The 21,180-nt window shown below is 34.2% G+C and overlaps 1 protein-coding gene across 1 annotated transcript; it reads left to right on the top strand.

Annotated features, from left to right (window-relative positions):
- The first annotated feature begins 279 nt into the window (after nucleotides 1–279).
- LOC136985171 (nicotinamide N-methyltransferase-like) lies at nucleotides 280–3,682 on the top strand. Its single transcript, XM_067282379.1, has 3 exons — nucleotides 280–427; nucleotides 2,370–2,577; nucleotides 3,259–3,682. Exons 1-3 carry the CDS (start codon nucleotides 280–282, stop codon nucleotides 3,680–3,682), a joined length of 780 nt encoding a protein of 259 aa, XP_067138480.1.
- The last annotated feature ends 17,498 nt before the right edge of the window (nucleotides 3,683–21,180 follow it).

Genomic DNA, 21,180 nt, shown 5'->3' with positions numbered 1-21,180 from the left:
CGAATAGCACGAATTGATGAAAGTTGAATCGCCTGATACAAAATAATTGGGCTACGAAAGTTTAATTTGTATTCGAATTTCAATCTCTCGCGACGATAAGAGAGTCCTTTACTACCACTTAACCAATAAAACAGATACTATTATAATTCTATTCGATCAATCTAATATTATTGTATAATTATTATAGTTATGTACATTATTAATTTTCTTGTTATTCCTTATATTTATTTAATGTAGCGGTACTTTTTAATTTAAATTTGATTTTTATTAATAACAGTAATGGAAATTGAGTCTGAAGATAAATACGCTTTCTCCAAAGTGTACAAAGATGGAAATTTCGCCGTCAATTATCGAAGTGATATTGTTAATAAAACAGTAGAAATGGAAGAATTTGTTTCATTTTGTCTGCATGAAATATTTCGCGATGGTAAGTTTTAATTTAAACAGCAATTTATATTAATAAATATTTAGTTTAAATATTCTTGAAACCGTGTTTTCTTATATGTTGAGCATCAAACACAAGACCGTGTTATTTATTAAACACTTGGCATTTTTCCACCTCTATTAGTTGATTAGTCATTTTTCCACCTCTATTAATCAACTAATAGAGGTGGAAAAATGCCAAGTTTTTAATAAATAACACGGTCTTGTGTTTGATGCTCAAATATTTAGTTTATTTTTCAATGAATTCTTCTAAATGTGTTAAACAAAGAAAAAAATCCGAAAATTTCTTTTAATAAATAAAAAGCTGGCAATTGTTCTTGCGCTACATTCCGGCACTCGATAGGGAACTTAAAGGAACCAGAAAAGAAATCCAATAATTTTCTATTGTACAATGATATAAATTTTAAATAATAACAAAAACTTATATGAAGTAATTTTAATATCAATTTTTCTATTTAAAAAATACTTAAGTTTAAAAAACAGTAAAATGGCATGTTTGAAGTGAAAATTGTGTATGGCGGCATATGTTATATCAGTGTTTCCCAAAGTGAGCTCTACCCTTTCTGAAGGCGGTGAGTAAATTTACAGAGTGAAAATAAGCAAGAGTGTGGCAGAGGGCAATAAAGCGGTCCCGACCGAACAGTGGCCGTAGGCGAGGGATCGGATCACTGATAATCTCTCTTTCCTCCATTAAAAACGGAAAAGAAACGTTGCGTTTGATGGTTTTCCACATGTAAAGAATAATGTACAGTAACTACACAATGCGTGAGGTTGATAGAAAAGCTTTTCTAAGACTTCTTCCACACAAGGAAAAACTAGTTGGGGCGTTTGGTATAAGTTTATGGAACCGAGCGGCGGTGTCTAAGAAACGTTTAGAAACCAGTGTGTTATTTGATTTTATTAAAATTGTTTTACATTATTACTTATTGCAATATGGCAAGAGACTTCATTTAGATCCCTGCTTTTATAAAAAGTTGAAAATCCATATACGGGTAAAATTTTCATTAAGTCTAATTCACTTCAGATATGACGTATGATTCCTTTCTACGATCAATTTTCCATTCCTTGACCTGTAATTACCATAGTTTAAATGAATGAATTCCAACTCATAGAAATAACCCCACCAAGTTTCAAAGTTTTGGTTTAACCAGTCCTGAGATATAATATAAAATAGACGATAAAATACAAACACATATAGAATTTTGTAAGGAGTGTTTTACATTTTTGGCTCTACAAATGAGTGTTTTTTCATTTTTGCAATTTGAAAATATATATGTTGAAATCAATCCATTTTTTCCTAATTAAACAACAAATAGACGAAAAATGAAGCTAGAGTTTTTGGCGCATCTCAAGAATTAAAGAAAATATTCTGTTTACTTTCCCGGCTGTTATAATGTAACATTGCAATCGTGTTTAACAATTGACCCTTCCGGCTTCTGGAATATCGATGTTTTGAGACCCTCTGAACTCAAAAAAGTAAATAAAAAAATTGATTTCCAAAATATGCATTTAAGTATGATTGTGTTGGCGTCTCTCTGGTTTAATATCTCAAGATGGGTTAAAGACTAAGAAACAAAATTTGGCTCGATAACTTGTATTTCAGGATCATTGATGCTATTCATTTTTGGTGATTAAAGGTTCACGGATGGGGAGATAGAAGTGGATATGTGTAATATCTCGAAGGAAAATTTTACTCGTCATTGGCATTTACAATATGTTTAGAAGCTCATCTCTATCCTCAACATTAGGATGTTCTTATCTTTTTACATTAATTAATGAGACAAAGCTTCTATTTCAATAATGGTTCATAGCAGATTAAGCAAAACAGAGTTTAACTTCGTGCAAATGTAACTTACTGGTTCTTAAGTATAAAAATTTTCTCCGAGGAAGTTACTCAACTGGTTGCTGACTTTTTATTTTAACAGAAGCCTTTCGAGGCGAGAGAATTCTCGACGTAGGGTGTGGCCCGACTGTTCACAGAATGGCAGCCCCAAGTGAATATTTCTCGGAAATCGTTTTATCTGATTATTCTGAGCACAATCGTGAAGCGGTTCGCAAATGGATAAAAAACGAATCGTCGGCGAAGGATTGGGATACTTTGATGCCGATAGAAGTATTACTTGAAGGATTTCGGTATGTTTCATTATGTAAATATTTATTTAATTTTTATAAAATTCCAGAAATAATTCATTCAATATTTAACATGTATGTGATTAAATTTTACCCTGAACTATACTGTACTCCTCCAGTGTAATTCAGAGTTTGCACATAAATAAGTGCTTCGTACATTAGACATTAAACGAATAGCCTTTTTATTGTAGCTATAATTTGATAGGCTATTCGTTCAATGTGTATTTAAGCTAGAAGCATACTTAATTTAATAATATAATAATACACTTTCTTATTAGAAAATCTCCTGCGTGGTATCCTCCTTGGCGGATAGCACTATACTGGGCTATCTACCGATATTTCTATATACATACCAAAATCTGTTCTCTAGAATTTATGACATTTGAAAAACTACGTATCGAGTTAAATACTGCTTTGTGAATTCCTTCGCGTTGGTTAATTGTAATAAACGAAAGAAAAATGGTTCCAAACTTTGCGTCTGGACTATATTTTATCACATTCCAACGTAATAACAGCAACATTACTTTCTAAAATCCCATCGTTTGTAGCCTAAGTATATTAACTGTAATTAATAATGCATTTCAAATTAATCACAATAATATTAATGTTATAATTTTTTAAATATAAGTTATATATTTTATTGAGGTAATCACTTTTATTTAATTTTAATTATTTATTTAACAGAAACGTGGACGAAGGAATAAATGAAATCAAACTTCGATTGAGACAAAAAATAAAAGAAGTAATTCCTTGCGACGTCTTGCAAAAAGACATCATTTCCTCGGACGTAGGAAAGTTTGATGTGTTGTTTACCTCTTTATGCTTAGAATCGGCTTGCGTCACATTAGAAGATTTTAAATTCGCTGTTAAAAATTTCAGCAATTACCTTTTGCCAAATGGTGGATTAGTAATGGTAACGACATTGGATACTTCCTATTATTATGTAGGAAATAATAGACTTCCATGTCTCCCAGTAAGTAAAGAGTATGTAAATGAAGTATTGAAGGAAGCGGGATTCATTAAAAAGCATTATTATTTTATGGAAAACAATCGTGAACTTGGCGAATGTAGCGGCATCTTAATATTATCGGCAGTTAAATCGATTTAACCGATTTTATGAATTGCCTATTGAAAGTCTAGATCTAGATTAAAGACGGTGAACTATATTAAAGAATGGTTAAAAAATGATTAGCAATGCCTTAAAAATTAACCAGAGTTTGATATTAATGTTACGAGAACGTGTGATTAAAGGAAGTTTCATATTATATGTGTGTTAAGTTATTGTCGATTCCTATGGAAATTCTAATTTAATGAACAATAATTTGAAATAATCAATTTTGTGCCAGGCTGACCTCTACTAGGCCCCCCCATAACAATACCCTGGCTGCGCCAATGGTTGTCACGACGTTTATTATTACAGTTATTACTTTAAAGTCACCCACACGTCAGCCTTTCGTTAACTAGCGTCATTGTGCAGTAAACAACCTGTACATTTAGTTGCGCCGGTTCTTAGGCCCCGCAATTTAAATTTTCCTGGGCCCCATGAATCTATAACGCGTCTCAGTGAGTATGATATTCTGGGCGGTTATCCACCGGATGGTGTCGGTATTGGTTGATTATTCGTGGTATATAGAAGTTTGGAGATTTGAAAGCCATCTGATTTCTTCATAAGACTGGTTTGAAATGCAAAATAAAGCATTTACGAATTCACGCACAGTGGAGAAAATCATTCGAAAGTAATCATTAGCGTTTTACTACAATGGGGCTACATAGGAGACTGCTATATCGTTGTCATACAAAAGTATTTACAAAAGTTTATTTTCATCAAGCGATCATAATACAAAACAATTTCAAAATCTAAAACATTTTGTTGATCTCTCTCCAAATCTTACATTTTTGAAATTAATAAAATGAAATTAATCGGCTTGTGAGTGATAAAATTATAATAAATCACTCGTATAAGACCACATAAGTTGTAGAAAACAGAATTTCTAAAATTAACCGTTTCCACAGACAACAATTGATGACATGCGACAACAATATCTTTGTTTTCCGATTGTTATATCGAAGAGACTTGTTTTACGCGATTTTAAAGAAAGATGAGTCAAAAGACAAAATTTTTTTGGAGGTGGATTGGTAGGATCTTCGGACGAAGATCTCCAATTCAAGACAGGAGTGAGTGGAGAGTGGAGGAGACAAATGATCCTCCACAGGATGCAGAGCGGGACGACCCCAAGATATATTGGGACAAGACCGAGATAGCCGGATTGAGAAAGGCTTTCGTTAAGTTCGAAAAGGAGTTGGAGACAAATGATCCTCCACAGGATGCAGACGTCAGCTGGCTTCCGGCACAATCGTCGGAATATCCTTATGATCCAGAAGTTGGAGGACTTCCGTCAGAGTCCTCGGAAATTCAGAACGATCCAGACGTCAGTTGGTTTTCTTCGGGGTCCTCGACACGTGATCCCGAACTTATAGAGCGGGATGACCCCAAGATATATTGGGACAAGACCGAGATAGCCGGATTGAGAAAGGCTTTCGTTCAGTTCGAAAAGGAGTTGGAGGACGAAGCAAATTTCCAGCGCGCAATGTTCGGAGGTCCTTCTCAAAGTAAGAAGTTGAAGATAAACTGGATCTTCTCTCGTTGTTGCTTCGGTAGGGCCTAGAAATCCAAAACTCGTTTCTCTTACGAACGGCCTTTCGAGTAAGCGCCATTTTGACAAATTACGCATTCGCTTAGTTCGCTTCATTCATTGACGAAATATTTAAATTTAAATTTATTTTTACAGTCCTGGTATGCAGGCTGCTAATATGATCGAAGCTGTAAGGAAGAAATTTAAAGCATTTTTAGAAACAATTTGTCGATTGTTTTGAGAGAATAAACGAAAATGTATAAAACTGTGAGACGGATCTCGGTCATTTCTTGTGAAAGGGAGATTATACCCTATCTGTGACAGGATAATAATACCTGGATATGACGAATACTCCGGATTCGTCAAATCCAGGTATTATTATCCAGTCCAAGGATGATTAGTGAATAGACTTATTTCAAGTAAAAGAAAAAAAAACTGAATTCACGTAATTGTTGTTTAAAGATTGAGTGTAGTCAATTTCATCATCATTACGGTTTAATATTGGTCAACGAACTGATCTTAATAACGTTTCAAATAAACTAAAATCGTAAACATTTACTCCATTTTCATATTTGTATTTATATATTCGCGTATCAAAATTAAGATTTCCTGTATAATCCGAATTTCTTGTGATATTTTATCTAAGTGTAAAATATTTTGTACAAAATTAGTAATTATCATTACGCGATATGCAATTTTCGTCAATTTCGTTTATGAACTTTGATATTTCCATGTAAAAACTCATTTTATAACAATGAAATTTATGGACAGAGGAAATCTCTCTATATTCATTACTTATAAACTAACTTCGTCCATAGTGAACGAGTAAAAATAAATCACTTAAACCCTGGCAGTTGTTCGTAGGATTGCACTTTGCCAACGGTGCTTTCGAATTTTCCTCCCACAGAAAGTTTTTCCGGGAGGGATTTCCCTTCGCATATCATCCTTGTTTTATCTCATTAATTCTACAATGCGGTGAACAGATTTTATGAAACGTTTATTGCGAGATGTAAAATTTTCTATACAATAATTTATTTTTGCACATCCAAGTTTTATTATATGTAAAAAAGTTCCGAAGTATTATTTTGGAATTTCGAATATGCAACTCGTCTTCTTACAGTATTCCACACGTTCTATGGGATTTGGGTCCAGAGATCTGCTGACCATTTTATGTGACAAATATAGTTGATGCCAAGAAAATCGCTGACGAGTGCAACCTTGTGTTTGAGGGTATTATTGTTCATATAAAGAAACCTTTATTAATTCGCAAAAATTTCATACGAAGTTTTAAAACCTCGTCTCTGTACCTTCTTCCTCTAATAGGCCCCTTGCAATAAGGGGGAGCTCAGTCTGGCTATTAAGCATGCTCTCGGACCATGCTAGCAACACCTGTAAACTGGTTAACAATAATGTTAGCGTGATATGTAATTTCTCACGGCCAATTTTCTAAAATTATTATTCATCTATTAGAAAAATTCTTTATTCCCCTACTGTACACAATTTGAAGAATTTTTACAAGGGTAGGCTGAAAAGTAATGCACACATTCTTGCAGAACACGAACAAAAACAAATAGCAATATCGGGCAAAAGGTACATTAAAGTACAATTCTTAAGCTTTAAAATCATATACAACGGTGCCTCGTATAACGTACGCCTCGAATAACGGACACTGCGAACAACGGACTTTCTGTTTGGCCGTTACGTAACTCGAGCAACGGACTGGCTGCGAACAACGGAGTTTCCGGCGTAATTGGTGACTGCACCATGGGTGCGTTCTTTAACAGCGGTCGCTCTGCGTCTCCGTTACTACGGGAGTGCGCTGCTGTTTGTAGGCATTTAGGAACGACGGTGAAAGAAAGAAAGATGGCACTATCGATAGTATCGTGATGGAGGAATCTATATTTCTGAAATATGAGCTTTTAAAGGCAAAAGAAGGATCCCAATTGTAAAATTTAACCATAAAATGGATTATTTGTTGAAAGAGCATTCAAAATAGCCACGAAAAAATTAGAATGCCGGCTACCATTCGAAAAGACACTTACATCACCACGTGCGCTAACTCGCGCCTTCACAATTTCTAAATTTTCATTCATAAAACCACATAATGGACCCGGAAACGAAACTATCTTAGCCATGGACAGAGTCGGTAGATTAACTGGTCTTTCGACTCATAGTTCAAACTTAGCTAGAGCCAATTTTTGCCGCTAGTTGGCGCCACTGTTGGCAGAAGAGCCTTGTTCTTGCTTTGGATATACAGAACTCAGTGATTTCGACCTATAATAATTGTTTTTTTTAGCTACATAAAAATGCCAACGTGCTTTGTGCCAGGATGCAAGGCAGGATATAAGTCATCGAACGAGAAGAGACATTTCTTCCGTGTTCCTAGCGATAAGATTGAGAAGTGGATGCGATGCATTTCACGAGACGACAAGAAGCTAACAAGTAAATGTTATGTTTGTGACGTACATTTTGCGAGTAGATTTATTTTAAAAACCTACTCCCATGTTATAAATGGAGAGAAAGTAGAAATTCCACGAGATCGCTGGGCATTAACGTCAGATGCATATCCATCAAACTTCCCTAATTGTCCTAAGTACATTAGTAAGTCTGTACCTCAAAAACGATCAACGCGATATCTCACAAGAAATGAAGAACCATCTACGAAGAGATACCGAAAAGTCAATACCAAATGTAAATATTTATATGTTTTTTATGTAATCTTAATCCTTAGTGAGCCATGTAACTTTTTGCCCTTGCCTGAGTTGCAGTGGGTCTCTCGGACCCTGTGTTTTAATATAAATTTTTCGATTGGAAGCTTAAGACATCTAGTCTAAGTAAAATCAAATAAAAAAACGTTCTAATCTCATGTTGATCGGGCCGAAAAGTTGGAAAAATATAAATTTTTTCAGTATTTTTAAGGAACATTTTATATTTAAAAAATGCTAACTAAAGATTGAGCTGGGTTTGTGAGACCCACTGTGATTCACTGAGGGCTATCTCTCTGTGGCCTAACTTTTCTTATAACTACTTTAAGATTAATTGTCTGATTTTTTTTATATTTTTTTATCAATCATTAGATTTGCATGATACACACTCTCAAGTAACAACTGTAGAAAATGAAATAGAAGAACCCTCCACATCTGAAGCAGCAACTACACAGCATCCTGAGCTGTTATATGTCAATAAAATCTCTGCTTTGCAGTCTGAATTGTTAAAAGTCAAAGAGGATTTGTATCGGTGCAGAAAGCAAAAGATGATCTATAAGAAGAAACTGAAAACTCTTCAAACAGAAAATCTCAAGCTTCATCAAGAAAATGCTGAACTTAAAATAAAACAGTTGTCAGCTGATAAACTTGATTCCTTACCACCGAGACAGAAACTTGTAATAGAGCACATGCTGAAAGCATGCCATATAAAAAGCAAAAAGGGTATGAGATATGACATTAATTGGTTACTTGACTGTTTGCTTTTAAAAATTAGGTCACCATCTGTCTATGAATTTTTGAGAAATAATGATTACTTGCCTTTACCTTGTCAGTCTACACTGCATCAATATATCAGAGGCATTAATGCCAAATTTGGATTTGATGAAGATCTTTTTGTTATTTTAAAGTCAAAATTGGAGACTATTCCACAAACAGAATGCCAGGGAGTTTTAATTTTTGATGAAATTACACTTCAAAAACATATAGAACTTTCAAAAGCTACTGGTGAAATGATTGGACTTGTTGATTGTGGTGATAATTCTGTGTTGCCACAGAGTGAATTTACAGCAAGTGATCATGGCCTAGTGTTTATGTTCAGACCTCACTTTGCTAGTTGGGTACAATGTATTGGCACATTCTGTTCAAAAAGCTCTGTCCCAGGTTCTACTGTTGCAAAACTTATTTTGCAAGCAATTATTCATTTAGAGCAGTGTGGTATAATAGTCAATGCAATAGTTTGTGATGGTGCCAGCACAAACAAAGCAGCTTTAAAAGCTTTAGGAATTTGTGCAGACACAAATAATGTACAATGCTCATTTACAAATCCTGCTGCAGATAGACAAGTACTGGCAATTATTGATGTACCACATATTTTAAAATGTATGCGAAACAATCTTTTGAAAAGTAGATACTTTCAGGTAAAACTAAGAAAATAAAGTGTTTTCACCTAATTTATAATATAAGCCATTGCATTATTCTTCATTTTTACTTTTAGTTTCCTGAAGGAAGGGTTGAATTACAGCATTTTAAAGCAGTTGTTGATGAAGATTCCAAATTACCAAAGGGATTAAAGGCATGTCCCAAAGTAACTGAAATACATGTTAATCCCAATAACTTCCAGAGAATGAGTGTATTGCTGGCAGCTCAAGTAACACTTTTTTTTTTTTACTTATATAATCTGATTTGATAAGAATACTTTTATTTATCTCATTTCTTTATAGATATTTAGTAATACTTTTGCTGATGCTATGCTGTTTTATAAACAGTGTGAGGTTGCTAGCCTAAAGAATGCAGATGTTACAATAAGTTTCATACGTCGCATCAATGCTCTTTTTGATGCTTTAAATCGCAGATTGCCACAGGATGGAATCAGACATGATTCAAATGATCTCAAGGTAATAGTAATGATTCACTAGGAAAAACTATAAATGTTTTAATAAACAACTTTTTTAAAATAGGTTATTGAAGAATCTCTAGAATGGTTAAATAGATGGGAAACATTCAGATTATAGATTGAAAGCAGTGATCAAAAGGGATTTTTGAGCCACCAGACAGCAGAAAATCTACGCTTGACGCTAACTAGTATCTCAGCACTCATTAAACAATTGCTTCCAAACTCATATTATATCTTGACAGCTCACTTTAATCAGGACCCATTAGAGGTAAAACTGACTTAGTGTAATGATTATATAATCTTGTATTAAACTCTTAACTTATGTTTTCTTTTCAATTAGCGTTTCTTTGGAATGATAAGACAAGGAAGTGGAAGCAATTCTCATCCCACAACAGTACAGTTCTTATACCTGTATAGACTGATGACTGTGTACAGTTTGGTTCGTCCTCCCAAACGAGCATCAGTTCAAACTGATCCTGGATCTTCCCTTGTTACTTTAAAAAATCTTCTTCAGAGTCATAAAAAACCATTTAAGGAAGTTCAAGAACAATTGGAAGAACATTTACAAAATTTGCTTTGTAATCCAAGCCTGCCCTGTGGAGATCCTACTGATAATGAATTATTAGATCACAATTATTGTGCACCAGAAACATTTAAGTTTATTTTACATTATTTAGGAGGTTACATTGTTCGTCATCTGCTGCCATCACTTGGTTGTGATGAATGCAAAAATATATTAACAGCAAAACCTGAAGATGCTGCACCAGAGAAGACATTTACATTCATCAAATCTCGAGGAGGTTTGTTATATCCAAGCTATAAGCTTTGCCAATTGATGTACTGGGCAGAAAGCAAAGTATGTGAACAATTAACAAACCCAAACATGAATGTTTATTTTTCAATAATGGATATTATATTAAATCAGTGTTCTGTTACATTGATGATAGGATGCCACAATGCTGGTCACAAGTCCTACTTGACCTCCAGATTTTTGCACTTTTTTGTTACCTGTCGATTGCATTTTTTCACGCGAACGATTAATCAATCATTTATTTCATCAATTGAAAGTAAAAAACAGAAAAATTTCTCACTTAAAGTAAATTTTAATAGCGCAAATAATAATAATTATTATTATAATTATAATTATGTGTAATATAATTTGTTTGTATGTATAATAAATTTTTAACGTATAATAAATTGGCATAATAGCACAATTTAATAATTGTACTATTATTTCAGTTTTGTTCCTTGTCATTTATTTAACTGAATATCAATCTTTATTAAATAAACATTTCTCAGCGATGGAAGGTGTTTAATGTTTTATTAAGTGTCATTTATTTATCCATAAACCTGGTTTTGGGTTTAAATAAAAGCCTTTTCATTCTTATAATAAAATTCATAGAAAATTATGAAATTGAACTCGAAGGTTATATAACTTTCAATTAAAAAAAAATATTCGATCTAGCGCTCTTGTAGTGATTGCAATGCCCCTGGTGGTAACATTTGTCTCTAGTTGATTTTAGCTACTAGCGAAGATAGGTAGTCGAAAGACCAGTTAATCTACCGACTCTGGCCATGGAGGACGCCATGTTCCTTTCCACCGTAAACTACTGCTACAAGCGGCCGTTTTTGCCGTTCGACGGCGCGCACTCCCTCCGGAATTTAGGAACGCGTTCCGCAGGAATTTTTAAACGGATGTCGCTCGCGCAGAGTTACGCGAAGGAATAAAAGAACGCACCCCGAGTTCATTTTTTTATGATACAGTACGGTTATTTTATGCTGCGGAACGAATTAGATGTTTTAACATGTATTTCTATGGGAAAATGCGTTTCGTATAACGGACGTTTCACTTAACGGACGTGCACCTGGAACGGATTAAGTACGTTATCTGAGGCACCACTGTACTTATTTTTCAACAAAGTCACCGCTAAGGCTATACAGCATATAAAATTAAAATAATAATAACGATAATACTTTATATAAAATTATTAACAATTTTAAATAAGCTAATGCATAAAATTAATTATTATTTAATTGTTAAGTTTTAAATTATCGCTGTAAAATATTGAAAAAATTGTTAATAACTTTATTTATTTCATTTTACTTTAAATATTAGACAAAATTGCTCTTCACACTGCTTTCATTTCATACGGTTACTTGTTCAGTAATTAATTTTCAATTATGAATGCTTATTTTAAATTTACTATTATATTAATATCACGTAGAAACAACAGATATTTACATCATTAAATATTACGTTAATTTGAATTTTAACTACGAAAATAATTTTAACGTCGATAGTTTGAATAGCAAAAGTTTAAAACTTAAATTTTACAAACAATTTTATTTTTTTTATAATACAATTCCGGAGGTGTGACTATTTGAGAACCCGTGTTACAGAAATAAAATCCTTTTTAAATAAATATATTTGACAATATTTTCAATAAAATTCTTGGAACTGTAAAACATTTTATCGTTTGATTTTAGGTTAATTTTTCGGCTGATATGGACAATCATTTGAATACCGAAACAGATGAGAAGTATAAATTCTCAAAAAATACCACTTACCAGAATTTCCAGTCTTGTATAGAAATTATTTAAGTCAAGAAACTTTTAATTTTAGTTTTACGTTACGATGTCAATATTTCTTACTACGTAATAATCAACATACTTGCAAGAATATTACATTATATTTCCTTTGAATTCAGTTTTTTTATTTAATGAAATTTTTGATAAGAATTAAAACTTCTTTCAATTGAGTTTTGGTGATATGAACTTCTTTCACGTTGTTGTATACAAGTCCGTCCAAGTTTATTCCTCGTCGGCAAGGAATTCTCCAACTACACACACTCTGGATCGTGCAATAATATCAATTCGTATAAATATATAATGCCAGTTTTAAACTTGGTTGGAGTTTGCAATTAATTTTTTTTTACGTGACGTTTTGTTCCATTGTCTGTCGTTACGAATCTCAAATCAACACTTAATTAGGATCCATGCTGGCCCACTGGCGCTGCAAACCCTGAATACCCGATTGAATATACTCTTATATACGTGATTCTATACGCCGGAAGTATATGGAGTCACAGTAACGGTCGAAAAGAGCCTACTTTCGTCACCGTATAATATAGATAGCACCAAGATTGCAATATTGGAATGCGAAACATTCATTAAAACGAAAACTCCTAGAAAATATACCGATGAAACAAGGGGTAGATTGGACAAGTGGTGTTAAGTGGTTGGACGACAGTCCGAGTGACCCGGGATCTAATCTGGACGGGTCGACAATTTTCGGGTGTTAGTCCTTTACGACTCGGGCGCTTCGTCGTGGACCTGGCCGAACATATAATAGGCTAGTTAGAAGCTAAATCTTAGTACTCACAGGGCATGTATTTGCAAAAAAGATGGAACGACACGATTATTAATAAATTTTAATTTTGAACATACAGTAATTTAAATAAAATTTGGTAAAAAATCATTAATACTGAATAAATAATTATGTTCAATGGTATTAACGAAAATAATAGTGGTTAAGTCAGGGGTGTCCAACCCGCGGCCCACGGGCCGCATGCGGCCCAATAAACGTGTAAACAAAACCGACAATTTTTTATATTTTTTTATTATTTATTTATTTCAACAGCATAAATTTAACAAAGAAGTTTCACAAAGCCGTAAACGTTTATACATATTTTATTTTTGAGTGGAAAAGAAATATTTTCAAATATTTGAAAATGTGTGAATGAGGAAGGAATACTAAATAAAGCTGGAGTTGTGACTGAAAGGATTATAGACCCCAAATCAAGGAAAAACAAAGAAAGGCCAAAAGATGAAAAGTAGTGAGAAAGGTTAAATAGATCTTCTGTTATGCAAATATTGACAAATATTAATTTTCCAACCTTCCTCACTTCTTTATCTTTTGTTTTTCCTCTCCTTTCCCTGCATTTGGGTCCATAATCCTTTGAGTCCCAACTCCAGCTTTATTTAGTATTCCGTCCAGTATTGCAAGATTTGGCTACTTTGCGCCAAATTTGGCTACCTTTTTCAGTTTGGCGTAAAAATATCATTTGGCGCATTGGCTACTTTTTGGGCTATATATTATTTACAAATATATTAGTCGAATAAAAATGCACTTTAAAAGGGTGTTTCGTCGTTTTTTATTAATTAGAGACCCAAATAAAACAAATATTTGTGTTTTTCAAATAAATTTTTTTGTCTCCTTTATAATAAATGAATTTATCTATTTCTAAGTAAAAATCGAAAGTGTCTGTAGAAGTAATTTTTTTAAATATTTTTTTTCCTGATAAAGTTTTAATACTTATTACTACAATCTAAATATGTTAATCCTTAAATGTACTTGTTTATTTAAGGATTGGGCCACAAGTATATTATATATACTTGTGGCCCATAACTCCATGACTTCTTCCAATGCGGCCCAATGAAACAAAAAGGTTGGACACCCCTGGGTTAAGTAATGTAAAAAATTTATAATTTTGTATCGTAAAAACGTGAATGCGCATAAAACAAATACAAAATGATACATTGTAATCTTGGACGAATGTTACGGCTCAAGGGCGTCGCCAGAGGGAGGGGCGGAGGGGTAGTTGCCCTCCCCTAGAAATTCGAAAAAGTTATTTAAATGCTAAGTTTTAATTAAAATAATCTTCTTAGGCTTCTTGTAAGTTAAAGAAAATGTTTTATTTGAGATATTTCTTTTCCGGTACATAGTAAATGATTAAAACTTTATGAATCGTTTCTATTTTACCTACATACAATTCATATCTTCTATCAATTTACATCATCTTGCCCCCCCTTACCCATTGGCTGGCGTCGTCCTTGTTACGGCTCATGCTCTCGTGTGATCAATAAAAGTGTTTCATTGCGAGATGGAAGGAAAAGTTAAAGATAAATACGTTAGTGACAATATATTATAAATGTTTCTTTTTAAAAAAATTTGCATAATTATAGTTTTGTCACGTATTGTGTAAACCAACAGAATGTAAAATGTTGTGATGTAAACCAGAGTTCCTCTCACGGAAAATCGAGTTGTTTGTCAATGAATAATAATTATGTCTGTAACCGTTAGGTTTCTCGTCATTTATATATTTGTAAACAATGTTAAGATTGAAATTTAATACATGAATACCCCGTAAGCATAAAAACCAAACTTTATAGCAGCAACAAAAAATGATAATATTTCATATAACAACCTATAAGATTTTTCTGTGTGAAGGTTTGTTATAAGTTGTACTCGTGTAATTACTATATTTAATACTGACTAAACTTAATAACAGAATAATATATTTAATCGTTTAAGGGCTTTTCTCGGGAATGCGAACTTTCCAATTATTTTTGAGCTTATAAGTAACAGTCAGTTATATTGGTGAAATCTTCCCGAGATTTTTGTAGAACATGCGTTCTTCAGGAATTGATACAACTGTGATATAAACTTATTTAAGGCAAAGTGACGCTTACGCGGATTTCTTGTATCAACAACGATGTATAAATCACTTAATTTATGACTTTAGTTGTACACAAAGATCAAATAAAGTATATGCCCAAAATAAGAACAAATAAGAATTATGTCTTTATATAAGGTTCAAAAAGTTACCAGCTGCCTCGAAATATAAATTAATTTTAAATTATCAATATATAGAACAAAGGTGCATACTGACATATTTCGAATTGATATTTAACAGCTTTATATCAGAAAACTATTTTTAATTTTACATTATTGAATGTTTTCTACTTACTGCAGACTCGAGAAGTGTTAACAAACGTTTCTAAATTGAATTTCAAGTCAACAGATTACGCAAGCAATGTAGAAATATTATTATACTAGCAGATAGGCCCGGCGTTGCTCGGGCAAAAGTAACGATAGCGAAAATTAAGATTATTACGTTATAGTCACAGAAGAAAAAGAGTAATTTCATCAACAAACTAAATATTTCTAAAGAAAAGTCGAATTTGAAAATCGAATATTCTAATATTGTTCGATTTTCACGACGTGTTCTGATTATATCGTTCGATTTTCATCGAATGTTCTAAAGAAGAAAAGTCGAGGAAAACCGAACTAATCTGTTTAAATTTGAAAATCGAATATGTTTTAACATATTACTCTTTTTCTTTTTTTACCTCCAGCGCCCGTAAATCTTGCACGTCGCTTTCTCTTGTTCTCTATTGTTACTTAACACTTCCATTGTTGATGGAAGTGTTAAGCCTTAATCCTGTCCCTCTCCCCGTAGGGAGGAATTTCGAAAAATCCCCTCTTAGTGTATGTTTTCGTGACGTACCGTAACCGTGTACCAAATTTCAACTTTCAACTCTTAACCGTTTGGGCTCTTAACATTTCCATTGTTACTTAACGCTTCCATTGTTGACACCAGTGGCGTGCCGTCATTGGAAGCGATGGAAGCGCCGCTTCCACCTTCCAATGGCCTTCCCTTGTATTTTATAAAATATAAATTTTCATATTTTAATGTACTTTGAATTAATTGAAAGTAATAATTTATTATAACTGCATTATGTATCTTTTACAAATTTCTATACTACACGTGAAAAAAAAAACGATAAGATTGCTATTGTATATTCGAATAATTCGGTGGCGGAAGGAATGTCGAAACCGGGTGAGTCTCCAATCAGCCAGATTATATAGGCATTAGCACATGCGGTTAACAGTGCACCAACCTCACCCGGTTTAGCTCGTAGAAGCAACACACGCATAAAGCGTCCAATTTTATATCCCGGACCGGTTGTGGGCTGTTAGCCGCCTGCCTGCTACATATTCGGCCGCCCTCGCCTGATTATGTGAATCATGAATAGACTAGATCAACGGCGGGCCAGCTACAGCTCGCGAAAAGTTTCTATCCGGCCCGCGAGATCTTTAATAGATTATTAAATTGGAAAAATAACTGATTAATAGGTTTTTTCCAATTCTTTTAAATTTTCGAAAACGATAAGAGAAATAAATGTAGTAAGTAACTTTTTATTTATTTATTTCATATTTGCAGACTAAAAAAATTACAAGTCACAGGTTTTTTTTCAAATAAACAGGTTTTTTTTTCAAATAAGAGTCACGGCACTTAACTTTACGCCATAACGGGAGCGTCTCGATATATCATCATACGAAGACGACTAAATATCTTTTTTTTCTTTTGTAATTTTGTCAAATTTAATTTTTTTTATTTCTATTTTTTAAGAATATTATCTATTTGTTTAGTTAAATACAAAACTTAGGTTTCAAATTGAAAATTGTGGGAAAGGACACAGATAAATATAATAAAAATGTGATTATGTTTTTATTTAAAACTAAGCATCGAGTGCCATGACGTCGCCAAAGGCCTCAACGCAGAATCCGAATATTTTTTATAGTGTATCCGCCATTATTATTTTTTTTGCATACCCGAGGATACGCGGATCCCTAGATGGGGACCGCTGCTTTAGGAGAACGGCGCTATTTAGAAGGAGGGTATATCAATTGTATCCTTGTCGTTCAGAGATATTGAAAAAAGGGTTTATGTTCTTAGAGATATGAAAATACATAATTTCTTCTCGTTTGTGATTATTTCTCTCGAAAAACTTTTTTTTTTTTTGTTTTTGAAATTGTTGGAAAAAATTTGTTGATTTGTGAGTGTTAAAAAATTTTAAATGTAGTGCATGTCCTTGTGAAGGTATAAAACGGAATTTCTAAAATTAATTAAGTTCTGCGGACAACAGATATTTTAATTGTTGACGCGCGCCAACAATCTTTCTTTTTCGATTATTTCGAAGCGCTTTCATTTGTCGTTGAGCTTTCTTGCGAGTTTTCAGGAAAATGAGTGAAAAAAAGAATTGTTTTTGGAAGTGGATTGGAAGGATCTTCGGACGAAGACCTCCGAGTGAAGAGAAGGTTGAAGAGAGAGAGAAAAAGGCAGAAGTCTGTGGACTTCCGTCAGAATCTTCGGAAAATCCGAAGGTTCCAGAAGATGGAGGACTTTCGTCAGAGCCCTCGGAGTGTCAGAAGGATCCAGGCGTCAGTGGGCCTTCTTCAGAGTCTTCTTCAGAGTCTTGGGAGTCTTTCGAACCTACAGAGCCGGAGAATCCCGAGATTTATTGGGACAAAGCCAAGCTAGCAAGACTCAAACAGGCTTTCGTGGAGTACGAAAAGGAGCTGGAAATCAAAGCCAATTTCCAGGATGCAATGTCCAGAAGTCCGTCAGAAAATAAAGAGAAGTCCAAAATAATCTGGAACTTCACTTGCTGTTGTTTCGGCAGAGGCGAGAAATCCAAAGCCGATGTTCATTCAAACAACTTCCAACAATATTGCAACCAGGGATACGATAGCCAATATTTAGGTAAGTGCACATTTTGGCAGATTCTCTTCATTCGATTCTTTCTTTGACGAAATATTTAATCTTGGATTTAATTTTGCAGACATTGCGGAGTAATTTGAAAAGAAAATTGGCACATGTTTTGAGAGAAAGAGATCCTCTGGCACAGTACCTCCTTAAAGCAGACGCCGGTCAAGTGGAAAGAATTTTATCGATTTGTGACAGACTTCCGGATTGGACATTTAACCCGGACTTGACAGTAACACCCGGATTTGACAAATAACCTGAATGTGACAGTTTACCTATGTGAAAGTTCGAACCCACCGGAACTTCGAACTTTCGAAAGTTCGAACCCACCGGAATTAAGCCGGTAATGATACATCCTTTTCCGCGCGTGTAGAAGGAAAAGGGATATGAGTCAAAGGGAAAAAAAAATGAATCAGAAGGAACAACCGACGAAAGGTGCAGATTGGTGAAGCTGAACAACGTGACCACCTCAATAAAAGGGCAACGAGAGCGGAAAAAGGGGGTCGGTTACATAGAGTCCGTCCGATCGACCCCAGGTCGGTTACGTAGTGTCGATTAGACAGAGCGTGAGCGTCCCGAGTCCCGACGGAACCCGCCCGAACGAAAGGCATACCTTGCCGATGATACCTCGACCTAGAGGAAGGACCGACCCGGATCACGAGGTATGACCCCATTTCCTGTGAACTCTCCCTCCGCGAATCCGAACTCAGGCGACAGACGCTCGCCGTTTTTGTAATTGTCATGTTAGCTTTAATAAATCATTGTTGTTGTTATTATCCGTTGTAGTGTCTTTTATTCGAATATTATCATCCGCCGCTCTACCGTCGACCCCATTCACTTCCTCCACTCGCATAAAAACGCGTAACGCGTAACTCATCCGAACCGCCATCTTGACGTGGGCAGGTCTCACGGACCTGTTAGCCGACAAAAAGGAGGAACGAGACTTTGGCCGCCTCCCGGCACCCACACCTACGATATATGACGTTGAAATCCCGGATGTGACGGAAGGATGAAACGTAAATGGATATTCTAATATAACAGCAATCACTTCTGATATTTGTTGTTTAAAGACGAATTGATAGATAGTTCTGTCTCTGTTCTGCAATTTTACATTAGCCAACGAATCGATTTTGATAATGCTTCAAGTAGATTGTAAAGTCATAAATTTCAAAATTCGTACATAACCGTATTTATAAATGAATATACAGTATAATAAAAAATAAATTCTGTATTTCTGCATTCTGTGTAATTTTTAATCTAAATTTAAAGTATCCGGAAGGAAATTATTAATCGTCATTGTGGAATTTGCAATTTTGAATAATTTTGTTTTCTGTTTTTCATATTCCGACATAAAAATTTCATTTAATAGCAATGAAATGATGAATGGATAAACCAAATTCGTGTTAATTTGTTGTGAACAGATTTTAAGTAGAGTTTATATAAAATTTTCTACAGGTTATAATAATTTTATTCTTGAATTACTTGTAAATACAATTTTTAAATCTATAAACAATTTCAATCTATTATGTTTGAATTTCGTATATTTCATATCGATTGGTTTGTTTGTATACGGCAACGCGACACATAGGCGATTCGCCTAGGAATGCCTTCCGGGAGGACTTTCTATGGGAGACTGCCCATAAGTGTTACAAACGGGGAATTCCCCATGGGCTGGCCACGTGGAGATTTCCTAATTTTGGCGCGTCGTGAATCCATGACCAACGCATTTGGAAACGTTATTTCATATTGTATAACTAATTTTCGGCTTTAACGGACATCTCGTCCGAATTATTCCGTTAAACCGAGGTTTTACTATATTATGATTATGAAAATAACAGGTTACTTTACAAAAAATCCAGCAACGAGATGTGTTGCTTTCCCGGGAAAAAAGTTAAAATTGTGTGTAGTGCCATCTGTCAAGAGATTCTATTTTAAAAATTTTTAGATTATTAATATAAAATGGCAAAAAGCTTATTTTCAGGGCAGAGATGAATTTTATGGAAAAAAAAAATTGTAAATGCTAATAACGAGTAAATTCTTCATTAAGTCCGATCCCATTCCAGACGTGACACACGACCCTCTCTATTTCCCCAATCCTCTAAGTACCAAAATTTAACAGCATTAATGATCCTAATACACAATTATCCATACAAAATTTCAATAATTTTCGACAAAAGACACAAGAATTATTAGACTTCAAACTGGGTGAACAAATCTCTGCAACCCACCGTAGACACGCACACACCAACACCCATACACAGTAAGAAAAAATCGTTTCCCCTCGACGTTTTAAGGTTCCCTTGAATCCATAAATGAAAAAATCTTGGAAAGGTCTTTTTTGACCAATAGCCACACTTTTTCTCAATTATATATAACAGCCGGGGAAAGTAAAATACTGATAAATCGATTTTAATATTCGTGATATGATTCTAATAATCGACTAAAATGCAAAGGATTTTACTGTATTGAGTCTTTGCTGTTGATTGCAACAACTAGCAATCACAATAAAACAGTGCTTATTTTATGTAATATAAACAATGATATAATACATGTATACAGTAATATCTCGACTTACGCGAACCCGGAGTTACGCGATTTCCAAATCTCGACGATTCGTCTTTTGTTTGAGCACCACGCAACTCTTGATTACTCACTCCCCCCACACTATTGTTCAGCTTACATGTTTGGACATGTCGCGCGGAATCGACGCATAGCTACAGTTTATTTCTGTGTTTGTTATATCTACGGAGACTCGAGAGACTCTACTATGTCATCCAAACGAAGTAGAACTGATTCTTCTGCATCAAACAAGAAAAGAAAAACTTTATCTTTGGAATGTAAAGTTAACATTATTGAAGACGTCGATACAAAAATGAAAATTTATGAATTGGCAAAGAAGTTTGATCTACCGGAATCGACGGTCAGAACAATTACAAAAGGTAAAGAAAAAATTCTCGAAGCTGTGAAAACTTGACAGAACGCCTCAGTTCAATTGAAAAGGGGCTACAAATTTTAGAAAATATAGACTCCAACGAAGAGCG

This window comes from Centruroides vittatus, unplaced genomic scaffold (genome assembly GCF_030686945.1).
Source record: "Centruroides vittatus isolate TY-2023 unplaced genomic scaffold, ASM3068694v2 contig_955, whole genome shotgun sequence".
NCBI classification, from domain to species: Eukaryota; Metazoa; Arthropoda; class Arachnida; order Scorpiones; family Buthidae; genus Centruroides; species Centruroides vittatus.
Note: the sequence above shows the minus strand (reverse complement) of the source record. Positions and strands in the feature narration are given on the sequence as shown.